This window comes from Caenorhabditis elegans, chromosome IV (genome assembly GCF_000002985.6).
Source record: "Caenorhabditis elegans chromosome IV".
NCBI classification, from domain to species: Eukaryota; Metazoa; Nematoda; class Chromadorea; order Rhabditida; family Rhabditidae; genus Caenorhabditis; species Caenorhabditis elegans.
The window spans coordinates 504,629-519,985 of NC_003282.8; the positions used below are offsets into that span (position 1 = coordinate 504,629).

Here is a 15,357-nt window from a genome sequence, read left to right on the forward strand (position 1 = left end):
TCCGATTTCATATTTTGCAACCTCTAAAGCATAAACCACACCGAATACTACAAACTCTGCGTGTCTCAAACAAAAGCAAACTACACACTCATTGTGTCAATTCCTCTCTCTCTCTCTCTCTCTCTCTCAAATTGTTCGTCGATCAACAGAAAGTGGTCGAGATGTCTTCGCCTTTTGGAAGCGATCAGTTGGCCTTTTGGGGAAGCCTAGGAGTCTGGTGGAAATTGGAAAAAAACAGACGGAAAGGAACTCATGTTTGTTCAGTTGCCTAGGCAATTGCCTTCCTGGAAGAATCAATGTTCTCTTTTTTTTATTTCACCTGAAAATCTGAAAAAAAAACAAAAAACATAACACGATTTTTTTATTTATTTATTTACAACTTTATTGATCACAAATAAATATACATTATGCACAGTATAATAAGCATCAGAATTAAGAGTTTATGGGGAGAACGAACGATGTCCATTATGATGATGGTGATGGCAGTGACCGCCACGACGATGTGGAGGCCAGAATGGTGGTGGTGGTGGGCATGGTGGCCAGAATGGTGGAAAGTGATGATGTCCATGATGCGGTGGGAATGGACGGCATCCATGATGATGATGGTGGTGGTGGCCGTGACGAGATGGAGAACGTCCATCATGGTGATGATGGTGTGGTGGTCCGTGGTGTCCATGACGCCCTGGGCAGTGTGGTGGCCCGTGACGTCCTCCGTGCCCGTGTCCTCTAGGAGAGTGGGAACGGGATCCATGTCTTCCATGGCGTCCTGGACAATGTGGTGGGCCGTGGCGTCCTCCGTGACCATGACGACCTCCTGGAGATCCGGAGCGGGATCCATGCCTTCCGTGGCCTCCATGACGACCTCCACGATGATGCCCTGAGCCTCCGTGACCATGACGACCACCTGGAGATCCGGAGCGTGATCCATGTCCTCCGTGGCCTCCATGACCATGACGACCTCGTGGAGATCCGGAGCACGATCCATGCCTTCCGTGGCCTCCATGACGACCTCCACGATGATGCCCTGAGCCTCCGTGACCATGACGACCACCTGGAGATCCGGAGCGTGATCCATGTCCTCCGTGGCCTCCATGACCATGACGACCTCCTGGAGATCCAGAACGGGATCCATGGCGTCCACCGTGTCCACGACGTCCTCCCGGTGACCCCGATCTTCCACGATGCTCAACACCTTCGGACTTTTGCTTCTTCAGCTGCTTCAACTCTTCTTTCTTTCCTTGCTTCTCGGGCTCCTCATGTCTTCCGGGAGATCGTGATTCAGAAGATGATGATGACGAGCTGGATCCTGAGCGGCCACCACGTCCTCCACGTCTTCCACGAGATGGAGATCGGGAAGATCCAGAAGAAGAAGAGGAACTTCCAGAACGCTCACCTTTCTTCTTGCGATCATTTTCGTCATCGCTGCTTTCCGATCCTGACGAAGACGACTCGGATTCCGATCTTCCATGAGACACCTTCGAGAATGAGGAGCTGCTGCTGCGACGATCATCCTCATCGTCTTCGCTCTTCAGATCCTTCTTCAGACCCTTCAGATCCTTCTCACCAGTTCCCTCAGCGTACAGCTTCACCACAAACCTCGAGAACTTGATCGCCTCCTTCAGATCCTCGGCTGTCTGCAGGAAAATCTGATCCTTCTCCCGATCGATCCAGAAAATGTTGGCAAAGTCGACCTTGAACTCGGCGAGCTTCTTCTTGAGCTTCTCGAGCAATCCGGCGACCTTCTCATACTTGATAGAGAATAGATGAGCCTGTTTCGAATCTTTAGCAGTAAGTTTGAAATAAACTTCGCGCCCCGGGCGCTCGCGGCGGTGGTGATGATGATGTCCGTGAGCCATCAGTAGCGACTCAATATGACAAAATAACTGCATCCGCTCTCGCTTTTTATACTCGGCCACTTGTTTTTCGTGAGATCAGCGGCAAAATGGGTGGAGTCACTGTGAGAGTAAGACGGCTAGAGCAAATACGAGTTAGAGTTTTTGGCGCTGAACACTTGCGCAACCTCACTAGTGTAGTGGAGAAAGCACGTGTTTTTTTTTGGGGGGGGGGGGGAAAGGATTATTTGTGGCTGGCGGGAAAACAACTTTTGAAAGAGATCTTGATCATTCATACCAAAAAAAGGCGGGGTATCATTGGATAAGAAGAGCATACGAAACAAAAACTTAAATTCGAGGGATTAGTAGAGAGGAGAGAGGAATATTCAAAAAATATTACACGATTGGGAAAAATTCGAAAAAAACAGTTTCGAAAACAACTTGGAACAATAGAAAATAAGAATAATAATAATAAGAATAATGATAACGGGATTGATATTCTACACACACACACAAAAACCCAGGAAGACGAGAATTTGGGCGAAAATTAGGGGGAAAATTTAAGAAAAAGGAAAACAAGAATATTTATAATAGGAATTATTCGATTTTCGCCATTTGAAGAATCTTCTCGCACACCTTCTTGTACATGAACGCGTCACCTTTCAGACGCTTTCTGCGGATTCCGACCTGAAATTTTAATGGATTATTTTTTGGGTCAGGTAATGGGAATTTTTATTGGGTAAAAATGGATTTTTTGGCTATTTTTGTTTTTCTGGCATGTTTTCAGTTTTTGAAAATCGCACATACATTTTTTAGTTTGTGTATTCTGTGTTTTCTGGTTTTTTTGGCAAAAAATACAATTTTTCCGTTTTTTTTTTGCTGAAAATCACTAAAATTCAACTTTTAAAAAATTATGAGAAGGTGTACAATTTTCCAAAATATTAAGTTTTTCAAAATAACGTTTCAAAATTACACAATTTTTAAAATTACACAAAGCTTTTTCGTGTTTTTGGCAAAAAATGTTTTAATTTCTTTCGGAAAAAAAATGTTTTCTTTTGGAATCAACCCTACTTTTTGCCGAGCTTTTCACAGTTTTTAGATTATTTTTTTGCCGTATATTTACGCATTTACTGATAAAATCGCGAATTCATCATTAATTACCAAAATATCAAGTTTTTCAAAATAACGTTTCAAAATTAGACAATTTTTAAAAATGTTTTTTTAAACTCAGATAAACTGGAGTCACGGCAGAGCGACAGAAAATCACTTCTAATCAGCAAAAGCTAGTAAAGCCATAGTTTATCAGCAGAGAACCACTGCTAATTAGCAGGTCATTGCTAATTAGCTAAAAAGCACTGCTAATTAGCAGAAACCCACTGCTAACTAGCAGAACATTGATTATTGATTTTATTTTGTTTTTTCTTCGTCGTATTTCACATATTTCATTTTTTTGACCTTTTTTATTGTATTTTTTGTGTGATATGTTATCAATATGTGTTAATTGTTAATTCCAGTGTGTTTTTCAAAGATTTGTATCATTCCCGGCTAGAAACGGAGGATTATGGCCAGAAATCCAAGAACAACAGTTCGAAGAATTTTGAATTCAGCACCCCGGAGTCTTCTGATTCAAAGCGTGACAATAGTTGCTCTAGGTAAATTTTTTAAATGATTTTATTGGGACTAAATAACTACTTTCAGACCCGACGGACAATAATCATGGTTCTCACCAGCCGGGAAGCAATGGTCCATCAAATTCAAGCACCCAGGCCGATAACTTCGAGACGGAAACAACTGCAGATGAAGAACGACAAAAGGAAGATGGTGTAGAAGATGAACTCGAAGACGAAGAAACAACAGGATTCATTGATGAAGACGGGGAAATTCGTTATCCGGTCGATGAAGTGGGAAATTACGAGATCGATCAAGAAGCTGAAACCGATGAGTCATTTTATTTGGACACTCAACGCGATTCTTCTCTATGCGACGAGCGAAGTCAACTGTGTCGTTCTCTGAGCGATCAAAATCTGAGAACAACTTTTTTCCTCATCACTACTACCAACTCGAAAGCAGCCATTTTGAGATATCTACATTTTCACAATGTTTCACAAGATAGCATTCTCAGAAAATTGCTACTGAATGACTCTCATCTAACACTTGTAGAAGTATGTAATTTATGTGCGCAGAATATCGAACTGTAGGTTTATTATAAAACTAAATTTCTGAAATATATCATTACAGATGCAAATGTGAAGATATGCAAGAGAAATGCCAACTAATTTTCGGAGATCTCAAGAAATGGCTCGAAGTTATATTGAATAGTTTTGCGAATATCATGATGAAGACTAAAACAACTATTTTGGAAGGATATAATAGCTCCAGTCCAATAAATAAGGGTATCTTTAAAAAAAAGCTACTCAGCGAAATGGCAGATAATGAAATGTGGATGCACTTCGAGAGTAGCTTCGACGGAATCAAAGTACATAAAAATGGAAAGTAAGTATCTTAGTTTGATGGCTCTAAAAATTTTAATTGGTTTTCAGTCAGAACATTTGGCCATATAGTTTACTCAATTTGGATCTCGAAGACGTTCATCGAGCTTCTCCCCAGGCCCTCATTTTAGCAGCGTTATTCATCGGGTTCAAAAATCCGACAACGAAAATTCATGATAGACTTACACAATGGATTCTGCTCCAAATGGACGAACATGTCTTCTTCTCAGAGGGAGTGGCCTGGAAAGCGGATCTCACGTGTGCCAATCATGACGATCCAGTGAGATGAAAATTCAGAATTTTGAAAACAAGTGTTTGGTTTCAGGCACGACGAATCGTATACAATCAGTGTGGACTCCGATCATCAGGTTCTTGCAACTTTTGCTTAAACCAGGAAACTGAGTGCAAAATCAATGATGAGTATACAACACGTAAGCATCATGAAAACTATTATTAAAAAAATAATCACCTCTTTATAGTACGCGAAAATCTCACCGGATCGTGCCCTTCGACTATGAACGATGGCCTTCGTCAAAGAAACCAGCATTCTCATTTCCACAAGCATGTTTTGTATATGCATCTATGCCCGGTTGACTTGTTTCATTGTTTTGAAGAAGGAATTTTAAGCAATATCAATACAGGTCACTAGTAATGCCCGAATGCTCCCGAAACGTGTTCATTTTTCAGCATTATTCTCCAAAGGGAAATGGAATTTGTTCCCGTCAAAATCGGTGGATTTTTCATCAACACCTTCGCTTCCATCTCGATTTCGTTCGTTGTCCGGCAAAGCTTCACAGTGTACTGGTTCTGAGAAAGCACTGGTAAAAAGATTCGTTCAGCTAATTTCTGCAAAGTGAACACACATTTAGATTTTCGAGTCGATAGTTGTAGCAGCTGCATTTTCCGGTGAACTTGGAGGTGTATCATCGGCTATCATTCTCAGCATTCATGGACTTTATCGTCTTTGCATAGAACCCCAATCAATCACTGACGAGACTCTTCATTTGAAAGTTAGTTTTTATTGTTTTTGCTTGAAAAAAGTAGACCATTCTTTACAGATTGAACAAATCAGCAAATCCATCGAAGTTTTAATTGTGAAACGAGCACCGGAAATGTTGAATGGGATCAAAGTACATGTATGGAAATTGTCGTCAACTAACACCCATTACTATTTTGCAGCAAGTGTTGTACCACCTTGCAAGAATGACTGAGCTGTACGGTAGCTTATTTCCATTGTCAACTCAATGGTTCGAGTACTTCTATCACACTATTCAAAGAACTTTAGTTCCGGAAATTTACAATGGACTGGGCATGAGCATCATGAGAAAGTGAGAAAATTAGAGCACAATAGGGAGCAAGAATGTTTTTACAGAATGTCGGCTCTTCAAGAGATCAAAACCGAAGCTGCATTCCGTCTACACACAAATCACCAGTTTCGAACAGAAGCGAACTTGAAAATGTGCTATGAACTTGGATTATTAAGGCGACTCAAACGAATATCGGTTGTTCCGACCCCTCCGCAGTACCAACAGTTTTGCGAGACCGGGGATGTTTTCCTTAATGTTGTATACCACGACGGCATCAGATATTCGAATTATTGCAACAAAAAGACAGATGACTCAAATGTTACGTTTATCGAATATGCTCGCGTACGATTTGCAAAGATTATTGGGATGCTGTTGAAGGAAAACAACACTGATCTTCGTTTTATTTTGAAGAAATACTGCAACACAAATGATCATTTGATTGACATATCGAACAAGTTATATGAAGAGGATGTACCGCAAATGCATATTCAAAACTGGGTTGATTCAGTTTCAAAATCGAGTTTCGGAGGTCGTGTCACGTTAACAAACACAGTTGTCGTGGTTTCCGCCGATTCCATTGTTGGACATGCAGTGGTTGTGAAGCGAAATAACAACTGTGTGGCTCTTCCATTTTCTCGCCGTATCAGTCTATCTTGACTTTGATAACCACATATAGCTTTGAATTTGTTTGTCTTTTGTCTGTCCCCCCCCCCCGCTCGAAAAAATGTCTGCACCTCCCCCTTCTTTGACAAATGTTTGTCTCTACCCCTTGCTCGAAAAATGTTCTCATTATGTTCTTGAGGAATTCTTTCAGATTTTTAAAAGTTGTTTGTTTTAATATTTTCATGAATGCTTATCCGCTTTCAATTAATTTGTGTTTATTTGATGTGATAATCTGTTCTGTTCAACCCTGCTTATTTAATCTTATTTTATTAACAGATCTAAAAATCAATTTCAGAAAAAGTCATGTCATTCCTCGAGAAACTAGTGGCAAAATACGAGCCCATTAAAGAAGAAAAACCAAAATTAGTTCCAAAGCCGACAAGAAAACGGCAACCGGAAACTACGGAAATCGTTGTGAAGACTCGCCGTATTACTCGCCGAAATGCTAAGGTTAGTGGAAGGAGCCACATAACATTAAATGTGAACCCAAAGCTAACCTATTCCTATGAGTTTTAATATTTCTGTCATTTTCAGGCACCTGTAAAAGAAGAGGAGATTGGACATCAAAAAGCTCAAATCACGATCGTAGATGACGAAGAGTTTATGGAGCAACCTGTACAGGAGCCGATTGAGATTGAAGAGGAGCAACAAGAAGAATCTCATCTGGAAATTGCTCTTCCGGAGCAACCAAATCATGAGCCAATGCAATCAAGTCCATCGTTGCCTAGAAAATCGTTCAAACCGGATATGCATCCAATTGCGAAGGTGTTTACTTCTGCTAATTTCGAGTTGCTCGGAAATAAATTAATTTCAGAAAGGCGGAAAAATCTGTATTGTAGATCTAGGACTTACATCTCACACACTCCCCACCGAACAAACTCCAGGATTCTTGGTAAGTTTTTTTTTCCAAAAATCTGGCATGATCAAAATTGTTGACTTTTAGAAAAGACTCGGAGAGAACGTTGGAGGATCAATTGACTATAGTTATGAATCGATTGACGAGTTGATCCGCACTGCTCCGGATGCTTGGTCTAAAGCTTCAATGGGTGCAATTCGAGGTGTTATGCTCATGGTCAGTTTTAGTTACTATCTTGAATTTGCAATTAATATTGGAGAAAATTTCAGCAGGAACTGGTTACTGAGCGATCAATGCACCCGAAAAGTAAACCAATGGAGAAGAATCGTTTACTTGTATGTTTATAAGAATGGAACGATTTTGAGCATTTGAAAATGTTATTTACAGGGTGAAGAAATGGCAAAATTGAACCCTAACGATTTTCTGAACCACAAACTGCTGGAAGTTTCGAGTTTGGATCAAACTGGTATACCAAGAACATAAATAAAAACCGCCCCCAAGAACATTCTATTTCAGTGTTTATCAACGTCAATCTCGTGTTTTCGGCGCTGAGCATTCAACATGGCTCGGTTAGATCAATTGTCAATGCTATGTCAAATCACTGGATTGACTACGTGAGCGATCAAATATTACGTTCTATTTTTGACTATTTAACATTTCAGCTGATTCCGAGAGAGCAACAAGGATCCTTCACGACAAGCAAAAAGACGGAGCCTCTTACTTTCTTCCCAGGAGACTTGACAAATTGGCCAGCCGGTTAGTTTATGATTTACATGGGCGAGCCACATAAAAATCGTTTTCAGCTCTTCTCGCTGCGGCAATCAAGTTGGACAACGACCAGGTGGACGTTACTCGCCTTCCAAGTGTGGTCAATATGCTGTTCAAGCATCATATCAAAGTCAGATTGTAGGTTTCTTGTTATTTACTTTAAAAAGCCAGCGAATAGAATTTTTCTTTAACTTGAAAAACTATGTTTTCACAAATGTCTTTTTGCAGCGATCATGCCCGTGGTTTGTATCGAACAAAACACGACGGCCAGAATCCACCAAAAATTGTGCTGCCAAAGCGTCCCATCATCGATTGCACACAATTCTACAAGAGCAGCGAGGATATCGATGAGGAGCAAGTTCCATCAACTTCGAACTTTCAATCATCTTCGAACTCTCTATCAACTTCGAAATCTGCTGGAAGGGAACATATCCCAGACTCCCCATAAATTCACTAGTTCTCCTGTTTTCTGATACTTTCGAAACTTGTTTTTTTGTTTTTTTTTCCATTTTTCGTTAAATGTTTTTTTTCTGTTGTTTTTTCATTTTGTTTCATTTTCATAATAAATCGTGTTATTTTTTATGGTTTTATAAAAGTTTAATCCAATATGAAAGCAAAACTAGCTAGCAAGAAAGCATAACTACGTAGCAAAACATCACCGCTAATCAGCGGAAAAGCACAATTACTGCGGTTGACTAAGCCGTGACATAAATGCTAATTAGCAGTGATTTTCTATCGCTCTGCCGTGACTCCAGTCTATCTGAGAAGCCTTCTCGTGTTTTTTTTTTGAAAAAAAAAATCTTTTTTTTGTATATCTTTGGGAAAAAAAACGTTTCAGATTCGACCCTCTTTTTGACGAGCTTTTTACAGTTTTTAATCGCGAATTCATTTTTAATTTTTAGTATTTTAAGGAACTACTTTTGAAATGAACATTTCTAAATTTCAGTTGTTCTTAATCACAAAATTGGCAATTTGAATAGTAAATACGAAAAGAATTGACGGAAACCAATAATTTCTTCCAAAAGATTTTACTTCTCGAGGAGTACACGATCTGCGTAAATCGACACTCAACCGTGCTGCACTTTTTTTAAGCAAATTTGCACCGAATTTTTTTTTCGATTTTTCGGTTTTTTGAGAAACACCGAAAAATCGAAAATGTTTTGTTTTTTGGTGTTTCAAAAATTATCTTCCATAATCGAACTTTGAAAATTCAATCAGAGTTCAATATATGTTGGTTTTCTCGACGGTATGTTGATATTGACACAACAAAAAAAACGGCGCAGATTACGCACTTTATCAAACATCTGCAGCCGAACAATTTCCAACTCGACAGTCATCCATCCATGAACAGTCTCCTGTGTCGCAAGGAACTTCCATCCGTTCAACTCGTATCGCATCCGTTCATCGTCAAACACCTTCTTCAGCAGATTCCTCACTTCTTCAGGATCCTGTGAGGCTGTCATCGACACGTTCACCATATTCTTCACATCCTTCAGAACTTGAGGAGAGTCTCGTTGCATTTTCCGAGGTGTCAGAAGTGTGATCAGCTTCTCCTTCTTCCGTTCCAGGGAGGTGAACACACGTTGTGGAAGGCGATTCGTTTTTATGCGACTTCTCGGAGTTCGGCCATCGGCTAAAAGTTCTAATTTTTGACATAGAAAAGCTATACTGATAAGAGAAGAGTAACCGATCGAAATTTGGCATTTTAAACTTAAAATTACTCTGAACGTATCGGGTTTTCAAATTTATTGGAAAACCTTCAACCTGTTCATAATCGAATAAAAATAAATTTCCGACCGCTATGATACGGAAAAGTTAGCAAAATTTGTTTTTTTTTTCTAAAATAAGTGTTTTTTTCCGAACTTTTTGTAGCCATTTAAAAAAATTCGAAAATTTTCCAAAATTCTCTCTAAAATTCCGTCTTTCAGAGCCATGTGTCAAGTGTGATAAAGCCATTTTTGATCGATTACTCCACGCATTTCCCAACCATTATTAGCACTATGTGCACTTCCAATAGACACTGGTGAGCCAGGTGGCATTCCGATGCTCGCACGATCCGAAGATCGAGCTCTCTGGCGCTTCTTGTGCTCAGCATTGCCGGGACTGAAGAGTCCTCGAAGAGTAGGCCGGGTGTTTGGAGTGGTGTAGACACTTTTCATCGTTCCTTCTTCTGAAAATTTGGTGAAAAATTAAAATTGCGAAATGAAAAAAATTCTTGCACAACATATTTGACGCGCAAAATATCTCGTAGCGAAAACTACAGTAACCCTTTCAAATGACTACTGTAGCGCTTGTGTCGATTTACGGGCCTCGATTTTTGAAATGGATTAAAATCATTTTTTTATCGATAAAATACTGAAAATGAGCGAAAAAAAATAACGAAGAAAAATCGAATATCGCTATCGACCCCGTAAATCGACACAAGCGCTACAGTAGCCTTGAAATTTATTTATAAAATTTACGAGGTCGATAGCGATATTTTATTTTTTTATTCGTTTTTTTTGCTCATTTTCAGTATTTTATCGATAAAAAAATGATTTTAATCGATTTCAAAAATCGAGCCCGTAAATCGACACAAGCGCTACAGTAGTCAATAAAGCAATTACTGTAGTTTTCATTACGAGATATTTTGAGCGTCAAATATTGTGTTTTTATTGTAACGTTTTCCGCCTTACCGACTCCCGTTATTTTGAGCGGTCCACGGCTTTTGCATGTAGATGCTCCCATTCGATAATTTTTGCCAGTGGAAGCATTCTCCTTGTCGTTATCCTGAAAAATACTGATTTAAGAGAGGGAAAACAAAAAATTTTAGAAATTTTTTTAGAAATTTGAATTTTTTGTACAACTTTTTTTTAGTTTTTGAATGAAATGCTTGATTTTGATTTTTTTTTTCGGTAATTCTGTTTTTATTTAATATGTAAATCGCCTAATCGATGTATTTTCTGTTTAAACACTATGATTTTCATTAGTTTTCAAGTTTTTGAACAGTAAATTTAACGATTTTCACACAAAACACATTGAATTGGAGACAAAATGACGATTTACATGTCAAAAATTAGCGAAAATTGTAAAAAAGAAAAGAAACAAAAAGTCAGCTTCTTCTCGTGGAGTACACGAGCTGCGTAAATCATCACACGGCCATGCATTTTCAAACTTTTCAAACAAAAGAGGCACCATGGATTCAAAATTGGTGGGATTCCGAATCTGGCCCCGTGCGCCAACGCATAAAACGCAATTTTTCTCGTAGAAAAACGTGATTTTTGAAATTTTCTTCTGGCAAAAACGCCTAACAAACAAGCGACGCGTAACATCGGAACATCGTAACCACGTTGTTCTTCGAGAAAAATTGAGCTGGCACGGTGCCAGACCCGGAAATCGTAGATCCGGAATTCTACCAGAACTTGAATCCGTGGTGTCTCAAACAAAAACTCATTATTCTACACACCTTGACACCACCACGAGACGGAGTCGCCGCCGATCCAAGACTCGCCGAATCACTGCTCCTCACCGACATTGGTGATTCTGGAATCCGAAGAGGCGATCGACCGGTGAATTGTGAAGGCATCGTAAGCATCGCGTTGACGTACGACATCTTTTTGTCCTTCTCCGCCGCCGGTGACATTGGCTTCACGAAACGAGACGACGACGACTCATCTGAAACTACACAGTTCTTCTTCAATCGTGCTGAGATATCCGATGAGGACGAGATGCTTGAAGGATCAGAATCGTCATCTTCCAGTCCTGATTTGTCGAGATTATTCTCTAGTGATGCGTGGATTGTTGGAGAGCACAATATGTTTTGAACATTCTGAAAAAAAATTGAATGAAGACCGAAAAAGCGATTTTCGCCGATTTTCTACTCAGATTTCAAAGAATTACCGCGGCCACGTGTAGATTTACGATGCTCGTGTACTCCCCGAGGAGAATGGTACATTTTTACAGTGGAATTTACAACTTTTGCTTGAAATACTAGGCCATTTTCATTTTTGCTAACTTTTAATTTTTAAACACTCCACTAATTAATTCAACTCTTATTTGTTGTATTTCAGAAGGAAAACTACTAAGTCCTCATTTCCACACTTAAATCACTATGATAAATTAATTGAATTAATTAACGAATTGAGCCTAATTAAAGAAAATCAGTCAGCGAAAATGGCTAAAATTCGCTGATTTTTTTTGAAATTAAACTCAATTCGTAAATTTATAACAGTGTTTTAGGTGAGAAACGAGATTTTGTAGGTTTTCTCTCTAAAATACAATAAATCAGTGATGAATTGGCCATATTGGAATGTTAAAATTAAAAAGAATTAGCTAAAATTCTCTAGTTTTCAACCTAAAATTGTAAAATCCTATGAAAAAATACGCCATACTTCTCGAGGAGTACACGAGATGCGTAAATCTACACGTGGCGGCCGTTATGGTTTGCATTCTTGATTCAGAAGCATTTTCGTACTGTATTTCACATTTAAAATTGCCGATTTATCTTTTTTTTTAAATTTCAGCTAAAAATCAAGTTTAAAAAAATTAATCGTTGAAAAACTAAAAACTTTCTTTTCGAGTAATATTCAACTGTGAATAAATCGATTTTTAAATACCTAAAACATTAAAATAAGTAAATAAAAGATAAATTCGCGCGGTTTTTAATATTTTTGAAATCTCTGTAGAAAATCCGTGCGTAAATCGACACATGGAAGCTTGACACCGTACCGGTGGAGCAGTATTGGTCGAATTTCGAACCATCGGAAGAATAATTTCCATTCCATTCCTCTTCCTGTGCAATAGAGCGTAATAAGTCGACGTCATGTAATCAAAATTCCATTCTTTGATCTTTTCAATCATTTTGTCTGTCGACTCAAATCCATAGTACTTTGACATCACCCGAGCCACGTCACGATCGATAAAGTTTTTCTGTAATAAAAAATTGAAATATAATTCAAAAAATACAAAAAGTGAGCTACATCATAAATCGTGTTCCATTTCACCGGCTGTGTGTATTTGTGATTGAGCCAATCGTGCTCGAGCAGCTTCTTGACACTGATCCTCCGTTCTGGAACCACTTGGAGCATTGCTCGGAGGAGTTGCTTGCTGAGCGGCGATAGGAATTCGGGCTCGTAGAAGCATCCGGACTGGAAATTAAACAATTGAATTGATTTACAGTCAATTTTTTGCAGTTTTTGACCATTTCGCATAGTTCGCATAGTTTTTGCTGAATTTTTCGTTTAAATTCGTTTGTGAACGCATGTTTTCACTAAAAATTTGAATATATTGTAGAGTTCTACCAGATTTTCGAGCTGCTTCAAAAAAAAACATTTATTTTTATTCCATTTTTTCACTTTCCCACTTATTTTTTGGTATTACTTGGTTCGGTCACGGCCGGGGTCGATTTACGGTGCGCGGCGTGTCGCGTCGCGGCTCGGTTTTCAATAGGGGACAAAAATATTTGCTCTTTTGATCTTTTTTTTCAACTTTCTAAGGTTTTTAAAACAAAAGAGCATATATTTTCCTGTTAGGTATTAGCAAAACATGACTAAAAATTGAAATAAAAATTATTTAAGCCCTGCTTCAGCACCTCTAAAATAGAGCTCAAACAAAAACCGAAATTTCTACAAAACGTCGAATATATAGTGAAAAACTGCGTTTGAAAACGAATTTAAGTGAAAAATGATCGAAAAATTGAAAAAATCGATATTTTTAGCTAAAAATTTGTCTCAATATACAGGAAATCACTTGATTTATCTGAAAATGTCATTTATTTTAGCTGAAACAATTGAGAAAGTGCTCTAAAATTGGTAGAAAGTTTGCCAAATAAATTTCTGGTCATTTTGAGCGCTTTCTCGAATTTTACGCTCAAATAAATGATATTTCTAGAAAAATTTGGTGATTTCCAACATTTTAAAATCAATTTGCAGCTGAAAAATCGAGAAACTGCTCAAAAATAGCCGGATCTTCGAATAATCGAGCAGTTTTTCGACAATTGGCATCTTTCTGACCATTTTGGAGCATTTTTAGCTGAAATCAAAGAACTTTTCAGACAAATCAAGTGATTTTCTATATATTTTCACTAATTTTCAATGAAAAATAAAATATCTGTACTTGAATCTTTTTGTACATAATTTGCATATTATCATCTTCAAATGGCAATGCTCCGACGAGAAGTGTATATAATAAAATGCCCATCGACCAGACATCCGCCTCGTTTCCCTTGTACTGCAAGCCCTGTATCAACTCGGGCGCCGCATAGGCCGGAGATCCACAACACGTATCCAAATTGTGCTTATCAATACGGCCTTTTTCAGTCTTCGCGCATAACCCGAAATCGATCAATTTCAGGTGAAGATCCTCGGTGAGCAGGAGATTTTCCGGTTTCAGGTCTCGATGGGCATATCCTTGTGAATGAACGAAAGCGATCGCACTGACGAGCTGCCGGAAGAAATGACGAGCTTCAGACTCTTCGAGCCGCTCCTTCCGCACAATATAATCGAACATTTCTCCTCCACTGCAGTACTGAAACAAATTTAACAGTTAAATAGTTGTTTTTTTCTAAAATTAGGTTTTTACCTCCATAACGATGAAAAACTTGTCTTCTGTCTCTATGTAATGGTACAGACGACATATATTCTGATGGGACAAATTGCGCAAGGCGTCCATTTCCGTTTGAACTCGCGGCAGGTCATGCTGAAAAAAATACAGTTTTATCAAACAATTTTATCAACAAACTCACTCCAAGCTGCTTCTTATCTATTATCTTGATGGCCACCTTTTGATTTGTCAGCAAATGTGTTGCTAGGCGGACTTTTCCGAATCCTGTAAATAAAACAATCATTATTTTTTTAAAATCGATTAAAACGCTACCTCCTGAGCCTAATTCGTCGTGAACGGCGTAAAACCCCTGGAGCACTTCATACTTGCTCATGCTGAAATTAAAAAAAAAATTTTACATGAAAAATCTGGAAAATATCGATAAAATCAAAGCGAAAAAAGTTTGGGAGACGAATTTAAATGCGTTCAGATTTTGAATAAAGGTTATTTCGCGCAATTAGCAGTAGGGCGCGCTTGCATCCGTCTGCGTCTCGCGTTTTGCCACAGTCTCTCGCAATCACGTTAGATCGCTTTTTCGGATTGGGAAGAAATACAATTCTTTAAAGACAAAACATATTTAAATATTTAAATGGTAAAATTGTTCATGAAACTTCGTTTTTTTTTTCAATAAAGAAAAAAGGCGTCGTAAGCGAAAAACAGGGAATGCAAAAAATAGAGACTACCGTACTCGCCGAGTGCTGTAGCTGCAAATTTTAGCTCGTGTCAGGACGCGAATGAAAATATTTATTTTGAAAAGGCATAGTTATAGAAATTTTCAAACCACAATATAATAGTGTTGCGCGTGTCTTCCTCATTGAATTTTTCGCGCTTCATTGACAGTCGCCCGCCGGACAAAGTCGTGT

General features: G+C 38.6%; 2 protein-coding genes across 9 annotated transcripts; both read right to left on the bottom strand.

The window, feature by feature from the left end:
* Positions 1-440: 440 nt before the first annotated feature.
* Positions 441-1,856, bottom strand: W03G1.5 (PB1 domain-containing protein; the record flags this gene model as incomplete). Its single annotated transcript, NM_067535.5, has 1 exon — positions 441-1,856. The coding sequence occupies one exon, from the start codon at positions 1,854-1,856 to the stop codon at positions 441-443; it is 1,416 nt and encodes a 471-aa protein (NP_499936.1).
* A 246-nt stretch (positions 1,857-2,102) lies between these two features.
* Positions 2,103-14,829, bottom strand: pig-1 (Maternal embryonic leucine zipper kinase; the record flags this gene model as incomplete). 8 transcript variants are annotated; one of them, NM_001307424.3, is made up of 11 exons in its annotated part: positions 2,103-2,519; positions 9,208-9,557; positions 9,903-10,085; positions 10,591-10,684; positions 11,361-11,723; positions 12,623-12,823; positions 12,874-13,041; positions 14,009-14,419; positions 14,474-14,590; positions 14,637-14,719; positions 14,768-14,829. In NM_001307424.3, the coding sequence occupies 11 exons, from the start codon at positions 14,826-14,828 to the stop codon at positions 2,430-2,432; spliced, it is 2,121 nt and encodes a 706-aa protein (NP_001294353.1). The 8 variants fall into 8 exon arrangements, with proteins under 8 accessions (NP_001294353.1, NP_001023420.2, NP_001368238.1 ...); NM_001028249.6 differs by having other exon boundaries at positions 9,208-9,548; positions 14,768-14,828; NM_001028250.5 differs by lacking the exon at positions 2,103-2,519 and having other exon boundaries at positions 8,452-9,548; positions 14,768-14,828.
* Positions 14,830-15,357: the final 528 nt, after the last annotated feature.